Raw genomic sequence first — 26,462 nt, 5'->3', positions numbered from 1 at the left:
AGCCGCGGGTACCTTACAATAATCCCTGTAAACCAACTCTCTCTCTTTCTCTCTCTCTCTCTCTCTCTCTCTTTCCCTCTCCTGACCATAGAATATTCGCAGGTGCATAAAGTATGCGCACGAGACCGAATGAAAAGCGTGAAAAAAGTGCTACGTTATTGCTCGTTGCTGGCACCTAACCACCGGCATTACTACTACTACTATTACTATTACTATTACTATTACTACTATTACCACTACCACTATTACGAGCATCATCATCATCATTACACACAACCAACAGTAGCAGCCACATGGCACATAACACTCGTGCGGCCATTCGTCGTAATTAAAATATTACTTTTCGAGAGCGAATGCGAACGCACCTTTCTACCTAACGTTCACGTTTAGAAAGATTTTATCCTAGGTAATTTCTGATAATCTAGAATTTTATTTATAATTAAAGAACGATGAATTATAGAATGTGTCAACTTTATCGACCCATCGATTTTTCTTCCCAAAAACAGGACTTCATGTGACGTGCGTCATTAGTGAAATTGAAATACGAGACCTTCGATAAACGAATTCGAACGAAATTCGTACGTATTTGATTAATCATCGAGGAGGATAAAAAACAAAAACAAAAACAAAAAAGAGGAGAATAAAAATAAAAAAAAAGAAAAAAAAAGAAGAAAGAGAAAGAAATTGAAAGAAGAAAAAAAAAAGAAAAAGAAGGAGAGAAAAAATGAAGCACACGTACATATGTACGATGTCGATTTCTAAGAAGAACGGTTCTCCCCTTCCTCCTCCTTGCTTTTCGAGCGTTCACGCATATCTCTACGCGTCGGACGTTTTACGATATTCGCCAACGCCGTAAATCGTCGATCGTACCATTGGATTTATGCATCGATATCGGATGCACTTAAGTATACAAATGCGCCCTTAATTGGACTGTCTCCTCCCGTGTGCGCAATATAAAAGCGGTAAGTTCGACTACCGCGCAGTCCCCAAATCATTCCGGACAGTCTGGAATTCTTTTAACTAAAAAATATTGCCATTTAAAAATAGAAGCCTAATCTGTTCGGTAAGACGTATTATCATTTTACAACTATAACATGTACCTTTAACATTTACCATCGTTATCTGAGAGAATGAAAAAAAAAAAAAAATAGAAAAAGAAAAAAAAGGAAAAGAAAAAAATAGAACAAAGAAAAAATGTAATTAAAAAAATGATTTTTATCGATTCGAAAAAACGTTCTCGTTCGATAAAATCACGATTGCGTTTGGAATAATAAATTGTGTGATAAGAATACAAAAAAAAAAAAAAAAAAAAAAAAAACAAATAATAAAAATGAAAAAGAAAAAAGGAAGGTCGAACGTTAATGATCCTGGAAAGATCCAGATAATGTAAACGAGTCGCGCCTTCGTTTGAAAAAAAAAAAACGATCGAAGTCGTCCACCTCCGCGAAAGCCGAGCGCGAAACGCTTTTGATTTATTGCTTCGATACGAGAACGCTCATCTCGTCTATTAGAGTGGCCACTGAGACCGACTACGTCCACTCTCGAGCAAGTAACGCGCGAGTAATACCAGCGGGTCTATCGACTGCCCACCGGCATACTGTCTCTGTCTCAGTCTGTCTCTCTCTCTTTCTTTTTCTTTCTGTTTCGCTCCCTCCCTCTCTCTCTCTCTCTCTCTCTCTCTGTCTATCTATCTATCTATCTATCTATCTGAATATACATACCGTGGAATTCTTAGCCACGTTAGGAACGTATAATTACAAGCTTTGATTAATAATTTATTGCATCAGACATAGTGATGTATCTTACGAAGAGCAACTGCTGCGTTGCTCTTTTCTCACACTCATTTTTTCTTATCGGGAGACAATTCACGTGAAGAGTGTTAGAGAGCGAGAGAGAGAGAGAGAGAGAGAGAGAGAAAGAGAGAGGAGAAAAAATATCGTGGGGGTGAGGAATTCTTATTAACATCCTCGATAGAAACGGTACTTTGTCGCTTTGTTATCGGATAGTTATCGGATCGGTATCTTATCCTTATGTGAACGAATAACTTGTATAAAGCAACGTACTTTATTACTGTAATTAGGTATAAGATATTATATGAAGAAGGATTGAAAATGGCGAAGAACTACTAGAAAATTACAACGACTAGAGCTTGTCTAACTCGTTTTTATCTTCTTTTCGAAGTTGGAAAATCCTTGGTGAATTTCAAAAAAATATCATGAGACAGAAAAAAGGATAGAAAGATAGATAGAGAAATATATATATATATATAAATATATATATATATATATATATATATATATATATATATAGAGAGAGAGAGAGAGAGAGAGAAAGAGAAAGAGAGAGAGAGGGAAAGGGAGAAAGAGAGAGAGGGATTCTTTCTATTGGTCGGGGACTACGAGGATCGAGGACGAGTATCGGCGTTACGCTCGATTTAAGCGTGCTCACCGGAAGTCTATAAAAAGTGCGCGTCTCGCCAAACTCCCGAGCGTTACGACGCGGAACGGTATTTTGTTCGAGGCGTTGAAAGCCCACCCTCCGAGTTGAGATCGAACAATGCCAACCAGTTTCATCTTTCTTTCGATAATCTAACATTTATTATTGAAAAAAGATCAAATACAGTAGTACATAGTATCTTTTTAACAAATAAAGTTATACTATTTTGATCATTAGATATTTTTGACAGGTCTAAAATCGAATGTCTAACGATATCATTTAATTTAATGTAATTAAATTTGATTGAAAAATATTGAAATTTCTTGTCTGGTTTTTTCTTTTTTTTTTGTTTTTGTTTTTGTTTTTTTTTTCATCCGAAACCTTTCGAACGACTAAAACGTTTTCTTTCGACGAGGTCGCGAAAATAAGATGGAAAAATAGAGAGAAAGATCAACGCGCGCGTGTTACGTTACAAACGTGACCGAACGACGCTCGCGATATTTTCGCATCCAAGAGAGGAAGAAAGCGGGTTAAGGCGGGCGAATGTTCGCGCGCGATCACGTGCGCCCGATAACCGGCGTGTCGGCCTCGGACGATGCTTGTTCCACCCGTGTTGTCTACACACAACACATAACGTCTCTCGCAAGCCGCCGAACGATTATCGACGTTCGACAATCGAAGGATTTATCGTTTCGTTTTCGAAGCGCAACTTGGCTTCCAATTCACTGCGAGAAACCACGACCTCTCTCTCTCTCTCTCTTTCTCTCTCTTTCTCTCTCAATTTTTTTCATTCTCTCTTCGACTGTTGAAAAAGGCGAGGTTAGTTTCTAAAGTACTTGAGAAGATATCGTTGCAATTGTATATAGCCTACGAAATCGTATTATCCCTCTAAGGAAATATTCCATGGTATAACTGTCAGAAAAATTTACTCGATCGAGGACGCCGATACTTCGGTGATCCGAGTCACGTTTAAGTATACCTACCTATCTACCTACGTTTCCTCTCTAAAATGATTCTAACATAGGTATATGTATTGGTTTGAGAATATGTTATATAGTCTTTCGTAGTACATATTCTCGTATGGCACACATGTATCAGAACGCAAACGTAAATTGGTCATACTTGTAATTAATTCTATCGCGGTAAACATTTATCTTGTTACTTTATAAATAATTTTTACAAATTTTAATCATATCGAAGATTTTTATTTAGATAATCTTACTCAAGTAAATATGTAACTGGCATCAATTATGCCCACCAATCAATTTATCTTCTCATCGATCTCTTCTATCTTTCTCATTGTTTCTTACTATGCGAAAAAAAGAAGAAAAAAAAAGGAAAAAAAAGAAAGAAAAAAAATAAGACTTGGCATCTCTTATTCTCAGAACACTAGCTCGCGCGAATTCCAAGCTCTTCGGCTTGGCATTTCTCGATAATTAGGTGAATCCAGGTATCGTGCTGTAACGACCTTCCTCCCTTCGTTCGACGATGGCATCGTCCCTTTTGCCGGTTATCGCGCGCGATAAGTTTTAAGAAGAGCCTGGACGAGTTGGATCCGCTACGAGGGAATGCCAGTACCAAAATGAGATAGAAACGTTTTCTGCTCGCTAGAAAGAATGCTTTTATATTCTTTCGACATTGTACAAATTGCTGGCTTTACTTCCATCTCGAAATTTCGAGCTCTTTTATTCCCACTTTAATTCATATCTATATATTCTTTTTCTTTTTTTATCCAACTTTGGAATGTTCTTGGTGAATAAATTAACTTAAGAATACTTAAATAATTCTATGAGAAAATGAACTATGTCAACTCGACGAGTTCCTCTTTTTCTAATCTATTATTAAAATAAATATTTGGCCAATAGTAACGTAGAAGATATTATGTCATAATGTGTAATAATTATTCTTAGATCGATTCTTTTTATTCGTGGTTACTTTCGATGTATCAAAATAAAGTTAATTAATATCGATTAATTAATCAATCAAAATAAATATTTGTCTTAGTTGAAGACTGATGATATCAAATAAAATATTATAGGTATACCTACAGTTTGTACGAATCAATTCTTAATCTGTAATAGTTATTATCGAATTTCGATGAATGTCTCGGACTTACCGTCAATTTGAAGAGACGATTTCCACACGAAGGAAGCGTCGTCGTTCGGTATTTGAAGGAGCGCGCGTCGTCATTACGATCGTTGGAGCTATTCGCAATGCGATCGATGACGTCGACGTCGATTATTCCAGAGCGAAATTATCGTTAGTCGTTCTGTTTCGTGACGTTCTTCCCTCCTCGTCTTAGTTTCTCAACAGGTTTGAACAGAGAGACTCGAATGAACTTCCGCGAGCTTAGATCACGCACGCTCCTTCGTATTTCTATGTCGATCGAGAGCACTCGATTGTTCTTCGTCTGTAGTAGTGCGTTTTAAATCAGTCGAATAATATCCTTCTTGTTTAGGCACTTTATACGTGTAATAAAAAACGATTCGTTTCCGAAATAACACCACTGCGATCGAACAAAAGAAAGAGTGTAATATAAATATATATATATATAATATACATATATATATATAAATAAATAAAGACAAAGTGATATTCTATGTTTTTCTTTAAACAACACTCGCGTCGTTCACATCACTCGTTACACTCTTTATATCCGTGAAATCTGAATGAAAATAGAAAAATCCGCGATCGAGTTAGCGAGGCAAAGATGAATGATAAATAAGAAAAAATAAAGCAGAAAACACTGATACATTCGTCCGGCAAAATGATCAACAAATTCTTCTCTCTATTCCATGTATATTTTTCTTCGTAGCTTAACACGATCTCATGTTTTCGAATAGATCGTTCGATCCTTTTTCTACTTATAAGTAACAGATAGGGAGAGATGTACAGTAAGCACTATGGAGATGACGACGACGACGACGACGACGATGACGACGACGATGGAGGTTGTAACGGGTCTGTGTGAGAGCGAGCTGGCGTTCCAGAACAATTAACCCCAAAGTCTAATCGATTTAATTAGGCGTCAGCCGTAGTCTCCTTCCGATCGATCCTGCCCTCCTCGTGTCCGTCGGGTCTCGAGTTCTCCTCCTCTTTCTCCCCGTCATCGAGTCGTCCCCCCTTGATATCCTGATCGTCGAGTCGACGTCCTTCTCCGAGACGAAAATAAACCGCGAGAGAAGCGCAACAACCGGTCGCGCGATCCTCCGAAACTCTCGTCGCTCGTCGAAGAGAGTCAACAACGACAACAACGACAACGACAACGACGACAATGATGATTCCGGAAGAAAGAGCCGTGACACGACACTTCACTGATATACGTAAGTATATATATATATTTATACATGTGTGTGTATACGTATGCATTTACATTTTTTAATTTCTATCTTTCTTTGATTGATGAATAAAAATACCTCAAGTTTAAGTATACGTATACAACTTATTAAAAAAAAAAAAAAAAAGAAAGAAAAAAAAAGAAAAAAGAAAAGAAAAATAAAGAAGAATAAAAACAAACAAACAAACAAACAAATAAAGATGTTTCCGGCACGTGTTCACTAGCTCGTATTTTTGTTCGCTCGATGTTGTGTTGTTCAAAATATCCGTCGTTTATATGCACGTGAGATAGAGAAAGAGAAAGAGATAGTGGATAGAGGGAGAGAGAAAAAGGGAGACAAAGGGAAAAAAAAAGAGATAAAGATAAAAAGGGAGTCAGATAAGAGAGGGAGGAGAGAGAGAAAATATCGGCAACCCCATCATCCTCTTTGCACGACCTTCCCTCGAGGTCGATTCAAGAAGGTGTCAGCAACAGCAACAGCACAGCAGTCAAGAGAGGACACGATAGCTGTCGGTGCTGACGACACGCGTTCTCCAAAGAGAGACGAGCACACGAGGTAGCGCGCGCGCGTGCGCGCGCTGCCGATCGCGAAGCGTGTGCACGAGAAGAACGATGACGGCGCGGAGTCCTCGCGTTTTTTCGCGCGTGCGCGAGCCGATTTCTCGCGGTTTCCAGCGTACTCGAAAGAAGAAGAAGAAAAAGAAGAAGAAGAGGAGGAGGAAAAAGAAGGAGGATAAAAAAGAATATAACGAGGAGGAGGATAATGATGATGATGATGATGATGATGATGATGATTATGATGATGATGATGTTGATGTTGACAACGATGAATAATAAATTCCAGTTCTTGACTCTTAAAACTTAAAAAGCACGCGTGCCCTCACGAAAATCGGTGCGACACGTTCTCTATATTGGGAGACGCGGACCGGCGCGAACGGCCACGAACGATGACAATGATAATGATATAACAATAGCCGTGCGTTCTCCGCTGGTTCAGATCTTACACTGAAGACCAAGGTACACATACACATGTGTGTCGGCCTGGGCCGGCAGGTAGAAGGAGGTAGAGGCCGAGCGCGGTAGGAGGAGGACAAGAAGAAGAAGGAGGAGGAGGAGGAAGAAAAGGAGGAGGAGGAGGAAGAGGAGGAGGAGGAGGAGTGGAGTGTGGCTAAGGAAGGAGGGGAGACACACCACGCTCTTGTGCACCGGCCGCGCGCCTACATTGATGTCGCACACACGTATACCAGACCCTCTCTCTCTCTCTTTCTTACTGACTGACTCACTCACTCACTCACTCACTACTCGATTTACCTTTTTCCCTCGATGTATTTCACGATCGCGTGGAATCAAGAATGTTTGTGTGTGTGTGTGTGTGTATTCGTCGCGTGCATGTAAGTAAACCTCTAACTCTATCCTACTCTTTCACATTGAGTATATATATCTCCCTCTTTCTCTCGGAGCACGTGTGAGAGGGCTCGTGTGCCTACATGAGAGAAGACAACGCACGCACACGGATACTCAACTACCTCCTTCTCTCTTCTAACCGACGACTACTCCATCCGTAGAGACGCCAGGTACATATTCAGCATCGGACGAACAACATCACCTTGCCCCGCCTCGGCAATGAGCGCGAGCGCGCAAACATACATACGATACGACAACCACAAGGTAGAGCCAGGTAGCGCACAAAACTGAAGGGATCTTTGAAAAGGTATAGGTGCTGTGTATGTGTGTTGTATTTGTGTGTGTGTGTGTGTGTGTGTGTATGATAGTCGCGAAGAAGGAGACGATGAAAGGATGAGGTGGGGAGGAACAGTGAGAAAGAGAGAGAGAGAAAGAGAGAGAGAGATAAAGGGAGAGTGAGATGCTCTGCTCCTGCACGGAAGAAGCTGTGAGAGAGGAGAAGAGACAAGGGAGATGGAGAAAGAAAGGTTGTTGAGACTAGCCACTGGCGAAGCAAGATAGCAAATGAAAGAAAGAGAGAAGAGAGAAAGAGCCTAAAGTCCTGGTAGAGGGGTATCCATTGCTGCTGTTGCTGCTGCTGCTGTTGCTGATGCTGCGGCTGCTACTCATGGTGCTGCTTCTGCTGCTGCTGTTGCTGCCGTTGCTGTTTAAGACGCGAGTACGCACGCTTTAAGGCGGTCGCGCTAGTATTATCTCTCTCTCCCTCCTAACTCCCCTCCCCACCTCTTTCTCATACCCTTACGGACTCCTGTCCATCCCGTAGCTCCAAACCTTCTTCTTCTTCTTCTTGTTCTTCTTGCGCTTCTTCCTCACCGTCTCCTTCCTCCAGGCATGAGAGAGCAAGAACGGACCGATTGCTCCCGAGTTGCATTCATTCAGTTCGTGTCTCATGATAGGTAGGTAGGTATCTCTGATCGCTCAGCTTTATAATGAACTAACTTCCTGAAAATCGATGTTTTCTTGACACCGACTCAACATTGTCTTTTCATTTTTCATGTTTATCGTCCAACTATATGTTCGTGCAGCGTCCTTTTTTATTCGATAATATTATAGAAAAATCGATAGGATGAAAATAATCTGATCCTAAATCTTTGAAATGAAGATGAGATGTTATGAATGAGGTCGAGATAAGTAGTTCGTGCGTTTCGTGTTAATACACGTGTACTCTGAAATCTATTCTAAATCGTATCCGCGATCGTGACCGTTCGATCGAACTTTCTTCACGCTCATCTACATCCTTTAATAATTACTAATTGCAGAGACTCACGCTTCTAGGAATGAGAAGCGATCAATGGGAATCGCTGCCACCGGCAATTAATATATTAAGCTTATACGTATGTAGCTCGTGTTCCTTTCGCTAGCTGCCTATCGTCGCGATTACACGGTATATACGGCGTCGTAAATAACGTCCACTCGAATAGCGTTCGTCTTTCGAGAAATGTCTTCTTTCTATAATGGCCGACGCCGGGGGATTATAAATTTTGCTCGCTCGATCGAGCTTCGGAGAAACTCAATGCGTTAATGTTATGCCTGACGGCTCCTAATTCTTTATTTCAAACACATTATAAACGAATAGATTTCATTGTATATTTAATAATTTAAAGAAAGATATGAAAATAAATGTACTTGAATGTAAATAAAGATTATTTTTTGTATCCAAAATATCTAATGACTACGATATATCATTACATAAATCGAATTACCCAACGTCGCAAGGGAGCTATTGCACAACTGTATTTGCTTGTCTCGATCGTGCCAAAGTGATTTGTTTGTACGCAATTTAGAACATCTGCGCGTATGGCCTTCATGGGCTGATTCGTAACTATATATCGAAGATAATAAGCATGCCACGCACCTTACAGCGACGAGGAAAATTGCAAAGAAATTATATAGTTTATCTTTCCTCTCTCTCTTTCTCTCTCTCTCTCTCTCTCTCTCTCTCTCTCTCGCCCTTCTTAAATTATACAAACAAGTTCTGACGTATTAAAAGAAACAAAAAAAAAAAAAAAGAAAGAAAATAAAATAAAATATACAACAAAAATAGAATAAAAAGAGACAAGGCAAAAGAAACAAAAAAAAAATGTCATGAAGACGAAAGAAGAAAAGCAAATGAAATAAAATAAAAAAAAAAAAAAAGAAAGAAAGAAAGAAACGGAATGCGTTTGATTTATCGTTCTCCTCCTTCACCTCCTCCAACGTCCTCGCGAACGAGCAGCAATCGGTTGCGCCAAGCAGCGTTCCAATTTTGACTTCCACCAGAACGCATAATGAATCGATATGCAAATTTGAGAATAGGGATCATAACTCATTCGTGCGCTATCGCGTTCTCGCGCGAACTCGATCGAGAGGAGAGAAGGGAAGAGAAGTAGAATTCGCTACTTATGCGAAGAGACGTGTACGTAGGTATATACGTCGTTACGACGACGACGACGACGACGACGAAGACGACGACGACGACGAAGACGCCTTGCGACTTGGCAGACCAGCCTGACCGTAGTCAAAGATAAGAATACTGAACGAAGGGAACTCGAACGAGGAGGACCGAAGACTGCGTTGCAATTACAAGTGTACGAGAAGAGAAGAGAATTCACACACAAACACATACACATATATGCACACATACACACGCTAATTCTCATGCGTGTAACTTATAAGAAAACTATTTTTTTTTTTTTGTTATACGAGATTAAAAAATACAAATAGCATATATGCATGAGAGAAAGAGAGAGAGAGAGAGAGAGAGAGAGAAAGGAAAGGACGGATCAAAGTGACATGAAATATGCGAGTCTCGTTCGCATAAAAGTACCGGCCCACCGTCGTCCCTGTTAAACGTCGAGTCTCGTTCGCGTGCGAAGCCCACTCGCGGACGACTTTCCTGACGGAGGAGACCGTTCGTTGTTTGTGCACCAAGGATTTCAGATGTCGGTTAGCACGTTCGCCTCGAAAAGAGAGTACCTACGATACTTTTTACAGCGAGGAAAAACGATGGATCGTCCTGGATTATCGAGACTGGACGATGCCGTTTTTGGTAATACGAAGCGATTTCGAGAACTGGTCTTAAACGAGCACGCACACGGTTGTCTCGTAATTAATAAACTATGATTAACGTATGATATCCGAGGTTAATCATCGATCGATATCGATAAAAGAGATGAAATAAATTCTCATTAATATCAAATTAAAGATAATTTTTTTTTTCTTTTAATGAGGATTGTTTTCTTAAGATCGAAAAGAAAAGAGGATCGATATTTCAAGTGGACTCTTGAATGTTTAACAGGTCTTCCTTTGTACTGATAGTAGCTCATTGAGGATCGTGCAGGTGGGAAGGGCCGAGAACTACCGTGTAAGTGCGTATCGAGGGTACGAACCCGTATATCTTTCGAACGTGCGAGACGACATACGCAGAGGAGGCGCTGCTCGGCTGCTTCTCGAAGGACACTATTCACGATCCAACGCACGATCCCGAAGAGAGCGGCGGATCGTTCGGGGGCGGATTTATCGCGTGCCACTCGGACATTAACGGTCCAAAGTGTCAAGGGCAACTGAGCCTGTTACACCGAGGATGCTCCACGTTCTATCAGACTTCACGTATATACAAGAGAGATTCATAGAGAGCTCGGGGAAGATGAGAAGGAAGAGGAAGAGGAGGATGAAGAGGAGAAGGAGGAAGAGTGAAGAGAGGATCGTTCGATGTTAAGAGAAAGCAAAAGAGAGAGAGAGAGAGAGAGAGAGAGAGAGAGACAGAGAAAGAGAAGCAGAGAGAGAGAGAGAGAGAGAGAGAGAGCGATAGAGGTGGGCAGCCAGGTAGAAAGAGGTAGAAACAAGACTATAGGATGGACCGGGCAAAGGCGAAAGGCGAAAGGAGGATAGAGAGAGATAGGCGCGAAAGGGTTCGTTCGAAAAGCACGCCAGCCGTGTCCATCGAGCGTAGATACGTCAGTGTCGACCGCATCGATAATTCGATAAAGTGTCCTCGCATTACCCTATTGATTGCTCCATTGTCCACGCGACGCTTCTCGAACGACGCTCTCGAGAAGACGACGACGATGACGACAAGGACGCTTTCGACCCTTGCTCACCTCATTCCACGCTTTACTTCCTGTTCCTTCGTCTAACGAGACATCGAGCGATTTGCTTCGACGCGTTCGATGGACTCTACGATCGCAAAACCTCTCTCTCTCTCTCTCTCTCTCTCTGTCTCTCTCTATTTCTGTCTTTCTCTATCTACTTTACTCTCACTTACACAGAGTTGCAGCAGCAATAGCAGCAGCAGCAGCAGATAGACGCACACGGTCTCACTCTTGAGACTCACGACCGATCGATCCTATGATTTATGGCGAAAGTTCTTCGGTCGGAGCCGTAACTCGTCGTTGTTCGATCGTTAGTTAATGCCTGTGTAGTATCCTCTTGAAACGTTTTTTACACGAAGCGCACAATACCAACGGAACGCAAGGTGGTCCTCTATCTCTCTTCTTCTTTCTCTCTCTTTCTCTCTCTCTCTCTCTCTCTCTTTCTCTCTCTCTCTCTCTCTCTTTCTCTCTCTCTCTTTCTCCCTCTCTCTCTCTCTCTTTTTCTCTCTTTCTCTCTCTCTCTCTTTCTCCCTCTCTCTCTCTCTCTTTTTCTCTCTCTCTCTCTCTCTTATCTTTCTTATCGTCTCGTTCCTACAATATCGAGCTTACCCATCATTTTAAAAAGATTATATAGATACACATATATCTATTTAGAACAATTTATATAATAAATATATGGAATAATATTCATAGGCGATATATTTCATTTACGTATCTGATTTATTTAAAAAACATAAGACGAGTAAATGTTAATTATATCAAAAAAAAAAAAAAGAAAAAAAAGAAGAAGAAGAAGAAAAATAAGAACGAAAAGAAAAGAAAAAAGAAATTGCGATCGTATAATAAATTTGTATTTTTATTTTATATTTATAGGATATCCTCAGTTAACTTATTGTTAGTCGCACGTGCCAGACCTATCGGAGATATGCAATACCAATCGAATAAGATAGGAAAAGAGAAAACGGGATTGGAGATCACGCGACCGAGACGTGAATTCACGTTCGCGTTAATCAAGATCGCGCCAAAGTTCAATTAACGCGGGCAATTACTCGCGCTTCCCCCTTTCAATGGATTTACTACGTTCCGTGAGCGAAGCTCGATACCTCGGATTTCTTCTCGGGCTTGATCGTAAAAGAAAGAGAAAGAGAGAGAGAGAAAGAGAGAGAGAGGGAGAGAGAGAAAGAGAAAGAGAGGAGACACGAGGAAAGAGAAAGAGAGGAGACACGAGGAAAGAGATCGTTGGATGAACATCGGCCTCCTAATCTTCATATATCAACGACGCGCGAGCACGCGGACGGATCTCTCGTGAAATCGACGATCGATTATACCGAAGGAGGGCCTTGAAAGAGGAAGAGGTGGAAAGGAATGGAGAAGGAAGAAAGGAGTGTGTAGAGAAAGAAAAAGAGAGAAAGAGTGAGATAGCCTTCGCTGCATGCCTGAATCCTAATTGAATCGTCAGGATGCTCTCGACTACCGGAGCCCTTCTTGGGATACCGACTGCTGACATCAAGAATGTGACAGACGACCGGGCGTCTGCTCACTGTCCTTTTCTCTTTCTTTCTCTTTCTCTCTCTCTCTCTCTCTCTCTCTCTCTCTCTCTCTCTCTCTCTCTCTCCCACTCTCTTTTTTTTATCTGTCTTTTTGCATTGGTCCTTCTCTCTTTCTCTCTTATTCACCTACCGAGAAGATACACGATTTACGAAAAGCGATCTAGCCAACCAAATCAATCACTGATCGAAGCCATGGACAAACGATAGGAAAGTGGAACGAGTCCCACACGAACGACGTAATAATTTAGAGGATGTGTCGGACGACGAGGATGAGAAAGAGAGAGAAAAAGAGAGAGAGGGAGAGAGAGAGAGACTTCGGTTGCTTCTCTCCGTTGACATAATACGAAGTCAGCCTTGCCATTCGAAGCGAATAATCGTTGGATAATGGTAGCTTAAAGCATTGGACTTATGCCGAGCGTGAATGAATTATTCAGTGTCAGAGATTCTTAAGTAAATCGTAAGTTTACTTATAGAAGATGTATCATTTGTCGGAAGTTTCGCTTGGAAGTCTTTTAATGATTTTTGTTAGATACAATGGTGCTTCGTTAACGTGCCGCGAATGAGTAATTATTTAAAGAAGAAAAAAGGTAAGTGACGTTGTTCTCAAGCTAGAGACGAAGAGAAAGAGAGAGAGAGAGAGAGAGAGAGAGGGAGGGAGAGAGAAGAAGAGTGAGAGTGAGATTATTTTCGTCTCGAGCGTGAACTTTGTCGCTCGCGCGAACGAGAACTTTGTGACGTTACGAGCGTGTGTAGTCCAAAGAAGCTGCGCTTGCCATAAATTGCATAACCCCCCAGTTGCTCTGACCTATACCGACAAATTTCAATAGAATTGTTTAATGAGACGTGAGCTTGAACCGCAACGACGGCCCAGGAAAGACCACTTTGTCGTAGGTAAGCGCAGTACACGTTAGATACGTGTTACCTGCATCGTTTAGCTTAACTTAACTGAATCAAATTAGTAACTAAAGCAGTTTAGATCGTATCATCGATGGTGTGAGTCCATGAAACGCTTTTCAATATACTTCACAGTCGGATCAGTGAGCCGTGCTGGACATATAATCCCCCGTCAAGGTTGCTCTTGGACGATTGAAACTTTCTCGTGTGCGAAGAAAAACGAAGAAAAAGATCTTTGTTTTATCCGATCAATTTCAATTCTTTTTCTTTTTTTTCTTTTTTTTTCTTTTCTTTTTGTTATCGATGTTTCGAAATCAAGAATGACAGAAGCGTTGAATTGTATTTTATTTATTTGTGTGGGCGATTATGAAATTCGACAAAAATAAAAATCGAAATCGTTCGCATCATCTAGGAAAATCCTTCGAGATCGAGACAACGAAATCTCTCTCCTCTCTTCTTTATCTCTCTCTCTCTCTCTCTCTCTTTCTTAAGTAAACACACACATATATACACATACACACCATTCTTTACGCAGTTTCACGAAGCAAGCGGATAAACGTCGTGCGTACCATCCTAAAGCCGTGCGTTCTGGCCGTAGTGTTGCCTTTGGAGAGACCGTGGGCGGGGCACGACGTGCCATTCTATTTCAGCTCGGCTTTCATTCATAACTCGGCTTTTTAATAGCTTGCCGCAGCGCCTCTGGCGACGGTCTTGTGGGTTAGAGACTTCGACTCCTAACTTTTCTTTCTTTCCCTCCTTCCCTCTCTCTCTCTCTCTCTCTCTCTATCCCTTTCTTTCTCTTTCTCTCTTCAATATTGACCTGAAAGATGCACGTTATTAAATTTCGGTTCTTTCTAATAAAATGGATAGTAAAAGATCTACTAAATTCAAAACAAATTTTTTCTTGGATAGCTTCTCTATATACATATATTTCATTCCTTTCGAAATATGTCGCGTAGCTATTCAGAGTAGGATAGTACTCTCTCGTAAGATCGACTGAATATTTCAAAGAAGTACATCTTCGCCAGAAAAGATAGCTATACCAAGATTCTCTCTATCTTTCTTCATCTTTCTCTCTCTCTCTCTCTCTCTCTCTTTCTCATCGTAGAATACTACGATGTGCTTATATGTATTTCGGTGAAATCGTGTCGCCATATTCTGTCGTATCATGTGGAAGTCTTCGCGTTATGGAAAGACTGAAAATCGAGAAACAAGATGTAAAAATAGTCGACTGTGATAAATTCGCGATATCGATCGATGACGCCCGTAATCTTCGCGAGTTTCCTCCCATACTAGACTTGCGACCAGTATTATATCGAGAGGTAGATATACGCACAGATACCGGTATTCGCTCGATTTAATAACTAGCTTTTCTCCTTGCTCCGTCACTACCTCCACCCTCTCTCTCTCTCTCTCTCTTTCCCTCTCTCTTCTTCTCTTTCTCTCTTTCTTCATTCCCTTCTCCTCTGCCTTCCACCATTTCTTAATTAACAGCGTACAACACCGGTCGTTTCCTACGTAGAGAAACTTGTTACATTCATTACCTTTTTTCCGCAATTTCGCGCAAATTCATTACAGTACGCTCGATCATTCTCATCGGTGCAATTCGAAAGTTATGCACATGGCTACCGAGATATTTCGATTTTTCATACATTTATTACATATACATGGTGTACTTATAAATTAAGTATTTTAATATTTATCCATCACGTAAAAAAATTAAATACCACCATTTGTCTTTCGAAACGTTTTACGAAATCATAGGTATTATTTCTTATCTATAATTTATAAAATAATATATATATTATATATATATATTATATATATAATATTATATATATATTATATATATATATATTATATATATATATATATATATATATATATATATATATATATATTATACTCGGAACCATTCCATAAGCTTTTGTCCCATCGAAAAAAAGAACAACGGTCCGTCGAACCAGAAAAGAATCCTTTCTCCTCTTTCCTCTCCGGTCTTCCTCACGCATCTTCGCGCGACTTTAGAGGCAAGCGTTCCCTTCGTAAGCCGATTAATCCTATCGGCCGTATCTCGCGGCATAAAACTCGCGACATGGAAAGCCTTGACGCGTGTGTATGCCGGTACGAGAAGGAGATTGGAGAAGAGAAGAGAAGAGAAGAGAAAAGAAGAGGCCTTTTGGAGTCCTTACGTCGTCCTTACGAACGATCCTTTTCTTCTCTCTTTTTCTATCTTCTTCCGAAGGATGTGAATACCATGCGATGGGAGAATAAGCCGAACAAAAGCGTGGAAGAAGTAGAAAATGTGAGGAAAGAAAGAAAGACAGACGAAGAGACAGAGGGAGAGAGTGAGAGAGAGTGAGAGAGAATGAGAGAGTGAGACAGAGAAAGAGAGGGAGAGAGAGGGGATGAAGAGGAGGAGAATGAGGAGGAGGAAGAGACGAGGGCGATGCCACGAGGCTTATAAATAGACACGCGGATAATCACTCAGGATTTATGGTAACCACGGATTATCAAGTTGTACAACGGGGTATATTTCATATTCGCGACGTTACCTTATTTCAATGGCGGAATACCTGTTCTCTCCGCTGCGTTACAAACTGCATGGGCGCTCTTCTCTCTTCGTGGTACGGGCGACTCCTCACCAGAGTCATGTTGTTGTGCTCTTGCACACGCTACGATCTCGAGAGGAGGCGTCTACGCGTGTCTCTTTCTTTCTTTTTCTTTTTTTATTTCTCTCTCTCTCTCTCTCCCTTTCTCTCTCTCTCTCTCTCTCTCCCTTTCTCTCTCTCTCTCTCTCTCTCCCTTTCTCTCTCTCTCTCTCTCTCTCCCTTTCTCTCTCTCTCTCTCTCTCCCTTTCTCTCTCTCTCTCTCTCTCTCCCTTTCTCTCTCTCTCTCTCTCTCTCCCTTTCTCTCTCTCTCTCTCTCTCCCTTTCTCTCTCTCTCTCTCTCTCTCCCTTTCTCTCTCTCTCTCTCTCTCTCCCTTTCTCTCTCTCTCTCTCTCTCTCTCCCTTTCTCTCTCTCTCTCTCTCTCTCTCCCTTTCTCTCTCTCTCTCTCTCTCTCTCCCTTTCTCTCTCTCTCTCTCTCTCTCTTCCTTTCTCTCTCTCTCTCTCTCTTTTCTCGATCTTCTGTCCGAGCTCTTAAAATTATTCCCACGTCCGAACGTCTCCCGACGTTGCCGGAAAAGATTTTTTCAAGTGAACGATCCTCTGACCGATCACCGATTTTACCTTCGATAACATTCGTCACGGAGATTAAAAACTTGGATGGGAAAAAAGAAGAAAGGAGAGAGAGAGAGAGAGAGAGAGAGAGAGAGAGAAAGAAAGAAAAAGTATAAAAATTAGTAGTCTATCGAATTTGATTTTCTTTTTCCTTTCAAATTTATCGTTGACTTTACAAATGAAATCTTTTGAAAACCAATCAAAATTGTTGTAGATATAAGTGAATAGAGCATCACGTTCTTTTCATTTAGCAACGTCAAATTCAATTTTTCCCTAATGAAAATAAATGTTAAAAGGTATAAAAATTAACCACTCGAGGAACCACATTCATACGGTATCGAGATAAACACAAATTTAATTAACGAAAGAGAAAACCACGCGGATTTCATTATATCCCGATATAAGTAAATACTAAATACGATTGATCAGGTCTAAAGTAAATTCACGATTTTGATGGATTTCCGATTGATTTGCTAATGGAAACTCATCAGGCTGGTAAACTTTTCCACGAAATGAAACGGGCACACCTCGGACACGCTCCGGGCCTCGAAACGATGAAATATTATTGGAAAAGGAGTTTGCGGTTGACGGGAACGTGTCGATCGTACCAAATCGGACGATACCTCGAATCCATACAAATATACATATATATATACATACATATATACATACAACATATAACATACAAAATGCATACATATATACGCTTTCTCTTTCTTTCTTTTTCACAAGGTTCGTTTGCACCACGATCGGTGCTCTTCTTCGCGTTCACTCGTTCGCGGCAATTACGAGTTTGCTCTCGAAGAGAAACGAGCCTTTGAGAAGGCTCGAGACTTCGTTGTCGGCGGCAACGAACCGACAGAGGCATCGCGTGTACGTCCGATAATATCGGCGAGATGTAACAATAGAGGCAAGAAGACTCTTCCCTCTTTCTTACGTTACTCTTTCTCTCTCTCTCTCTCTCTCTCTCTATACACACACTATACATACGTACCATACACATATGCACGCATACGTACACATACATATACACTTATCTCTCTTTCTCTCTTGCTTTTTCATTCTCATCCTGTTTTCCCCTTCTCCCTTCATCGAAATATTCCCACAAGCATCGAGGTCTTGTACACATACGGCACGGATTAACGCACCCACAGGGCTTCCCATTGTCAAAGAGATGCTCACACATGCTCGCACACGGACGTACGTCGCGTTCACCGCGGCTCCACAATACCCCAATATTCCTCAATCTAAAACGGTCCGCTGCCGCGGCGTCTTTCTATGCGATTGTTAAACGGGTAGCCCCATTATGCAGTTCTCTGTCGGAGACCCTCTCCTTCCTTCTCCTACTCCTCTCTCTTATCCTCCTGCCCTTCTTCCTCTTCTTCTCGTATGTATATTATATATATATATATATATATATATATATATGTGTGTATATATGTATATATGTATGTATGTATATAGGTAAAGTACCTTTACTTGGATTGGATAACTATCAATTTTCGAAAACCTTCTAGGATAAAGACTAAGAACGTATTTTTCTTTTTAATTATAATAAATTAATTATAGTATTCAACAACAATTAACAAAAATATCTTCAAATGGAGAAAAATAAAAAATCTTTTTATTAAATATAAAAATCATATGCAATGCATTAGAAGAAATTAAAAAAATGTAAAACTAAAGGAAGAAATTAATCGATAGTAGGACGTTCTCAATCTCTTGATCTTATCGTAACTTGGACAAGGAGAAAAGTATGTACGTGAACTCTCTTTGAAAAGTCCCGACTCGGACAAGGCGTAAGATCGTCGTCGTAAACGGGCGTGCAGATTGAAAAGACCTTTTAACGTGCACCGTTAAGCGTCCCGATGAACAACGTAAGGTGTAAGACGAACGATTCGCGACCTACGACCTCGAATTTCAAGGTACAGCAAGCTTTTGCATTGTCTATCGTTAATACCGTGACGTAAGCGGCTGCTACCGTGTCGATTTTAAATATTTAAAAGGTTATCATAGATACATTAACTAATTTTAATCGATGGAACAGCTTATTAATAAAAACAATTGTTAATTTTTTTGATTATAAAATTCAATTGAATCATAAGAAATACATTAAAAGAAAGAATGAAATAAGTACATTGAACGAATGATGATATTTCTATATTGAGAGAAATCTTTGTCACGTGATAATATTCAGATGAAATAAATCATATCGATTATTTCGAAAGAAATACCGTTAAGAATAACTTTACTTTAATTCGTATCTATATCAGTTATTAGCGTTCGTCTCGAAGCTCGCGTCGATGAAACGAAAACACACACACACTCTCTCTCGCTCTCTCTCTCTTTCTCTTTCTCTTAAAAAAGAAAAAAAGAAAAAAAGAAAAAAAGAAAAAAGAAATTAGAATTAAACTTCATCTCGTGCAGTGAGTGTAAATAAAATACACGATAAACTCGCAACGTCTATCTCGTTTTTTTTTGAACGAAGGGTAGAAAAAAAAAGGAAAGAAGATCGTTCGAGGGTTTATTGAAAGGTTCGAGCGCGTGCAGTGGAAATTTGTCGTTTGGTGATGAAAAAAGAGGGCAAAAAAATAAAAATGAAAAAGAAAAATATATATATATATATAGACTAAAGTCTATATTTTATATATATATATATATATATATATATATATATATATATATATATATAGACTAAAGTCTATATTTTATATATATATATAAAAGGAAAAAAAAGTCGAGACTGCAGTTCGGTTCGATGCAAAAGCGACTTTGTCTCTTTAGCTATCGACCAATAAACGCGATCCTACCGCACCATCGGCAGTCATTAGTCTCTCGCGGCGCCCGCAGCAAAGTCGCGTACGGAATTTAAATCCGTGAACGAAGAGAACTCCGAGCCGATAAGCGAACGAGTCGAGATCGTTGGCGAATCATTGCGATTCTCGTTGGTAGCTGGATTCCGTCTCCCTCTCTCTCTCTCTCTCTCTCTTTCTCTCTCTTTCTCTCTCTTTCTCTGTCTATCTAGTCTTCCATCTATTCGTCGTCTTCCTTCTTTACTGTCTCTCTTTCTATCTCTCGTACTCCCTCTACCAGTCGTAATTACATCATCGACGGTTTAAATTCTAACGCGGAGAGCTAATGGATCGCAGTGGTTAATGATCTTTCTCTCTCTCTCTCTCTCTTTCTCTTTCTCTCTCTCTCTCTCTCTCTCTCTCACTTACTCTTTTCTTCCCTTGAAACAGAAAATAAAGAAATAGAAAGAGAAATTAACGCGAAAAAACCGCGAGACGGATCAAAGCGAACGCTTTGGCTTGGACAAGTGTATATGTGTCTGTCTGTGTACGTGCTATTAAATATACGTACATACGTATATGTGTCGCTTTTCGATCGAGATGCGATACGAGTTGCCTGTCGATCGTGTAACACAAGCTTTGTAGTCGCCGCAAAGGAAGAGAAAGAGATAGAGAGAGAAAAATCGTACTCTAAAAACAAAGATACGAAATACCATGTAAGCGAAATAATTTGCTACAATCGAGTTTTCCTCGTGTTCGGCGACGATCAAGTTTTACAATGTTACGACGAGAGAATACGAGAGCTTTGCGGCCGATATTATGCAACTTATCGTCGTATACTTATGCTTATGCTTATGAGATCGATGATCATTACGCCTTTCGAAAGTTGACTGTCTACGCGCGACATATTGATCAATTGTATACATTATTATCGATATTATAAAAGCCTTTTTGCGCTTCGCTGATCAAAGGATATTCTGTCTTTTTCCCCTTCGTTCGATGCGCATTATTTTACATATAAATAAAACGTTAAATACATTGTCATATGTAAATCCAAATTAATAGCGTGTTAACGACATACTCATTGATGCTTAGCAACCCGATGAGAGGACACGTGAAACGTTAAGTCGAGGACGAACGATGCCATTAATGAGGATGATCCATGAATGATACATAGAATTCGAATACAAAAACAAATTAATATCTTTCTTGTTAATAAGAATACTTCTACGTAATTTACCATATATATATTCAGATATTTAATACAACGATTATTTCTTTTTCTATTTATTTTTCTTCTTCTTTTTCTTTTTTTTTTATTTTTTTTTTTTTCTTTCTTACGTAGAATCGATTAACAACGAAACAAATGTATTTTTATGGACGTCTATCGAACGAATCGTAATCGTTCGAGGTTTTTTTTCCTCTTTAACAATGAGAACATTTTATGTATTTTCTGTTTTATAAATCAATGACGTTTCATTAAGAAAAAGAAGAATAAAGACGGCGATGTAAAAAGAAATTAATTGGGAAAAAAAAAGGAAAAATAAATAAATAAATCAAAACAATAAAAAAGAATATTAAAAAGAGATGCCGACAACGATGCATAATGAAGCATAAATCTAATCCATGAATTTTCGTCTTTACGAAAGGACATGAACTAAATTCTGCGACGTATCGAGTATTACAATGCATATAAGAAGGCTGTTTCTTTGTTGGTGTTTCACGAACAAATGGGATAGCATCGTGCTGGCACCCAGAAAGAGGAAAAGAAAAAAAAAAAGAAAGAGAAAGAGAAAGAGAGAAGATGAGGGGAGGAGGTGGGGAGAAAGATAAAAAAGAAAAAGAAGGGCAGTACATAAGTGCGAGTAGGAGAGGAGACGAAGAAGAGTTCGAAGAAGAATAAGAATAAGAGAAGAGGTTGAAAAGCATTGTTCCTCTTCCTGCACGTCCCCACCTCATGCGATCCTTCTCTTATTTTTTTCTTTTCCCTACATTTCATAGCGGTGCACCTTCATGCGATACCTTTGGTCCTCTTTTTCTCTCTCTCACTCATTCTCTCTATCTCTCTCTCTCTCTCTCTCTGTCTGTCTATCCTTCTATCTCTTTCTACCTTCTTCCAAAGCCATCTCAAACGCACCGGCCCGTGCTCAGGTGTGCTCCATTGTTAGCCGCCCCACATATCGCGTACGTGGCCTACGTTTTGCCCTCTATATTATGCGCTCGACCATTATAACGCCTAAGAGAGAAAGAGAAGAGTGCACGCACAGGCAGTGGTCGAAGGATCAAGTGGCATTGTACGCTCAGACAACCCCTCTATTTCTCTGCTCATTGGTCTACTCTCTCTCTCTCTCTCTCTCTCTTTCTCTCTGTCTCATCTTCTCTTCTTCATCTGGTTTGAGTCTTTCTCGAAGAATATACAACCAACAAGAAGAATTACCAAAAATCAAGGCTCGAGTTATGCGATCATTGGGAAAAAATAAGAGAAGATCCTTGGAGATATATAATATACGTATATCGTTGACACAAGCATCATCGTAATAATACGAGGATTATATTTTTTTCGAGAAGGTTAAGATTACACTCCTGACGAAAGAAGAGAGACATGTATGTATAATACTTACGTGTATACATATGCTACATATGCTCGTTTTAAATGTGCATTCATAGATTCGATTTAAGATGTAAATTTATACATATATGTATAATACATATATTGTACATAAATATATATATATATATTCACACACCTATGTTTGTGTGTGTTTGTTACATGTGTTTGTTACATGTGTGTGTTAAATCAAATTGATTCAAGTTCGATAGATACTCTTCCGCATCTCTTTACACGACATAACTCACGTTCAATCACAAGAGCAATGTATGCATGTATATACACATACATACGTGTATGTATGTATACATGTAAGTACCTACATGGATTTAGGAGAGACGACGTTCGATAAAATATCCTGAGTTCCGTTCGACGATTCGCGTAGATGGATTTTTAACAAGGACCATGTGATTTCCCTCGGTTTCCAGCATCCGGGAATGTTTCCTCGCTAAAGAGACGAAGAAACGTAAAGAAAAGAGAAGCTGAGAAAGAAGGAAAGATAGATAGATAGAAGAAGGAGAGAAGGAAAAAGAAAAAGAGAGAGAGAGAGAGAGAGAGAGAAAGCAAGATGCTAGATACCGGTCAAAGGGATTTACGCGCTACGCTCGTTGCGACCCCGAGGGTCGAGCAATCGAAAAATCGGTAAATTATTTAAGCCTCCCCCCCGTTAAGAGAGCCACGTCGGTGCTTGTTCGCGGATGATTTATTTCGACTATCGTGATGCATAGTCCGGCTATCCAATATTGTAATACGTTTTGCATACGCGCACGTATCATTGTCGACGTTCGTGGCTTGGCGATTGAAACACTACCCGGGCTATATCTCAACGGGTTCGCCGGGCGTTATGAGTACCTGCTCTACACGGCATTATGTTCCCAAGGTGGAAAGGAGAAAGAGAAACTGAGAGGAAGCGGGAGGAGCTGAGAATGGGAGAAGGAGAAGATACCGGCCGTGGCATCTCTTTATTTTTTTCTTTCTCTCTCTCTCTTTCTCTCTCTCTCTCTCTCTCTCTCTCTCTCTCTCTTTCTCTTTCTCTCTCTCTTACTCGTTGAAGATCAGAATCCTATATTATCGCGCTCTGGAAGCTTCAGGGCAGGTGTATACCGGTGACCCCTGTCTTAGCACGTACCCGCTACGCCGTTTTACCTACCCATTCGCGTGGACCGTACACGGAAACAAAATCTTTTCTCTTCGACGCATAAGAATCTGAGGAACCGTTCCTATATTCGATCTCACTCATAATCGAAACTCTTACAAATCTGAAATTTTTCGAAATTTGGTTTATATGATTATTTTAGAAAATAATTACTAGTGATTCGATAATTTTCTTTTTTTTTTTTTACTTTTTATTTTAGAAAGATTGAATTTTTTCTTTTTTTTCTTTTTTTTTTATTATATTCTATCGTCTTTCATGAGAGATTTCGTTGATATTAATATAACAATTGATAGAGAAAGAAACGATAGATATTACATATGTGAATACGTCGCTTGTTTATCTTTTCTCGCGTGATATTTCAATGTATCATCATATACTGTAGGGAATTATGATATCAAAGAGTAATTCGTTTGCAAGCATAAATCATCCCCTTTTCTCTTTATCTTTCTGTCAGATATAACGCCAACGTGGCACGATTTTTACCTTGACTTTCTTCAGGAACACCTGCGAGATGATAAAAGTGTAATGAAAATGATATCGCGAATGAATTTACATTTGGAACGATTGGAAGATGGATGTGCGAACGTCTACAAAAGGGTCGTTACAAATAATCGATACAGATTTGTTAAGACCATTCGTAAAGACGTCAAAAATTGAATTTCATCAAAATTAGGACGTCTGCAAATCGATCGATGAAAATTTTGCATTATAATAAATAAAAGATTAAAATATACGTATTACCCGAATACGTGATATTGTTTACAATCTTCGTAATCGAATAATTTTTCGTAACCTAATTTTTCGAAAGAACGATCAACAAACTTGGTAAACAAAAACTTTAACGATTATTATCTTTTATATTAAGATTAGTATTTAGATTTATTAGGTATTTAGATTTATTAATTTATATTAACTAATCTATTCTTAAATTAGATATCCATTAAATTAATAATTAGATTGATCAATACTTCGTGATCCAATTTCGACTCAAATAGATACAATTTCTTCGACATAAATACTATATTGTCTACACGACGATTATAGTTGCATAATTATTAATCGAATAATCATAAAGATCGATTTATATCGATTTAGGATCAATAGAGAGAAAAAAAATATAATAAAACTCTTACGAATCAAGCATGAAAGGATAATTAATATTTTATGATATTAAGAGTGAGTTTTCTTACCTTGAAAGAAAAGCGTGGAATCGCGAGGTTCATCGGCGAAATAAAAAGAAAGCGCGTCCGATGATCGATCGAGGAGTAACGATGTCTATAACGAAGACGATCGGCTTAGTTTTTTTTTTTATTTTTTTTTATTTTTTCGTCCTTTTTCAACGTAGATCCTCTTGAGCGTTCTCGAAGAAGATCCCAGGAAGCTGAACAATAAAAAAGACGAAGAGAACCGTATAGGAATTATGACTGAACTGAAAATATATAAATGCGAAATAATACGCGATCGGGCTGTCTCATAAAATTCCAATTTGATCTTAGTTCGATTATTCCCACGATTTAACGAGACGGCAACAAAGGTCCCGCGTAGCGACCAAAACATACCACCGTCTTCGACTGTCAACGCGCGACTACTACGTGGGCGCGGCCATATTTGTCTCGAGTCGTAGCGGATGGCGCGCTTTACAACCTCGAGCGGCGAGGACCGAAATTATCGCGCGACGCTATAAACGAAGAAGAGACGTTCCGAGTCATCATCTTTGATGACAAATCGTACGAATTTATTATTATTATTATTATTATTATTATTATTATTATTATTATTATAATTATTATTATTATTGTACCTTCATTGGTCCCTCGTGTTAATATACTTTTAAATTTGTTATAAATATTACGAAACGTTATAGTTGAGCTGTCGATGCGTTTTTTAAATTTCGATACATCTCTTGATTACGATATCATCGTCGATCGGACACCGCTCGAATGTCACTCAATCGAAAGTTGCAAAGTTATCAGACGACGTTCATTAAGAGTGCTTATCGAAACGGAATACTCGTAAATATCGATAGGAAAAAAGAAAAAAAAAAATACATTCGTATCTTCGGACGTAGACGCAATTTCTTTTTTGTATTTTTTCTTTTTTCTTCTTGTTAAAGGGAGCCTTGAAACGACAATATTTTTTTTTCCTCTGTCTTTTTCTTTAAATTGATCGACGAAGATGAAATCGATCTTTCCTTTTTTTTTTCTTACTTTTTCCCTTACGAGATCTCCTTTTCTCCGTACAAGTGGAGCTATAGTTATGGAACCGGCGAGGATAGTTCCGTAAATGGCGAACGGCGTATCCGTCGCGTCTCGTTCTCGGTCTTGGAGAAACGAAGCGATTAGTAATTCAGATCGCCGCCTGAGTAAGACATTACGCGATCGAAGTAATTACGATCTCGTTGTCGGTACGAGTTCTGAAGAGTTCCGCGGATTTTTCCGAGCTGCCTCGATCGGTTTAGGATGCGCAGAGCAATTAATGGACGGCCTATCGGGCTCGTGTGGTGTTTTAAATTTCGAAGGATTTAGCATAACACAAAGTTAATTAGGGGAATGGTATTTAAAGCATCCGATGTCAGGGGAGTTCGGATAGGAAGCACGGAATACGAGAATCGTGCTCTCGTGAATCGTCCTTGCGCGACCAAATAGGTCGTACCGACATCCACTTGGCGCCAGGCAGCTCGTTCCTTCGTCCTGATACACCACAACTATACCCCTCTTATCGTTAAAAAAAAAAAGAGAAAAAAAGGAAGAAGAAGAGAGGAATTTATGGAGCACGTGTGCTCAGTAACATTGTTTTTTAATTAATTGAAAATGTTTAGTTTTATCTATCTTGAATGAATTTTTAAACAACTCAAGTTTTACAATTTCCGTCCGTCATAGTATTCGAAAGATGTCAATGTCTCATCTTAATAAATTTAATATTGAGACTATAAT

The 26,462-nt window shown here is 39.5% G+C and overlaps 1 protein-coding gene across 3 annotated transcripts in view; it reads right to left on the bottom strand.

Moving 5' to 3' along the window:
• Positions 1 to 25,072, bottom strand: part of Sox102F (transcription factor Sox102F) — a 177,208-nt gene extending 152,136 nt beyond the window's left edge. Inside the window, exon 1 of one of the 3 annotated variants that reach the window (XM_035877767.2) lies at positions 24,720 to 25,072. In XM_035877767.2, the coding sequence (XP_035733660.1) occupies positions 24,720 to 24,752 (33 nt within the window). In that variant the 5' untranslated portion in view covers positions 24,753 to 25,072. Of the gene's footprint in view, positions 1 to 4,552; positions 6,775 to 24,719 lie in introns of those variants that run through there. The other 2 variants (XM_035877773.2, XM_085655816.1) reach the window with 2 other exon arrangements.
• Between the last annotated feature and the right edge of the window lie 1,390 nt (positions 25,073 to 26,462).

This window comes from Vespa mandarinia, chromosome 3 (assembly GCF_050613455.1).
Source record: "Vespa mandarinia isolate Hongniang chromosome 3, ASM5061345v1, whole genome shotgun sequence".
In the NCBI taxonomy this organism is placed as follows: Eukaryota; Metazoa; Arthropoda; class Insecta; order Hymenoptera; family Vespidae; genus Vespa; species Vespa mandarinia.
The sequence above is the reverse complement of the archived record's forward strand: the minus strand, read 5'-3'. Positions and strand labels throughout refer to the sequence as shown.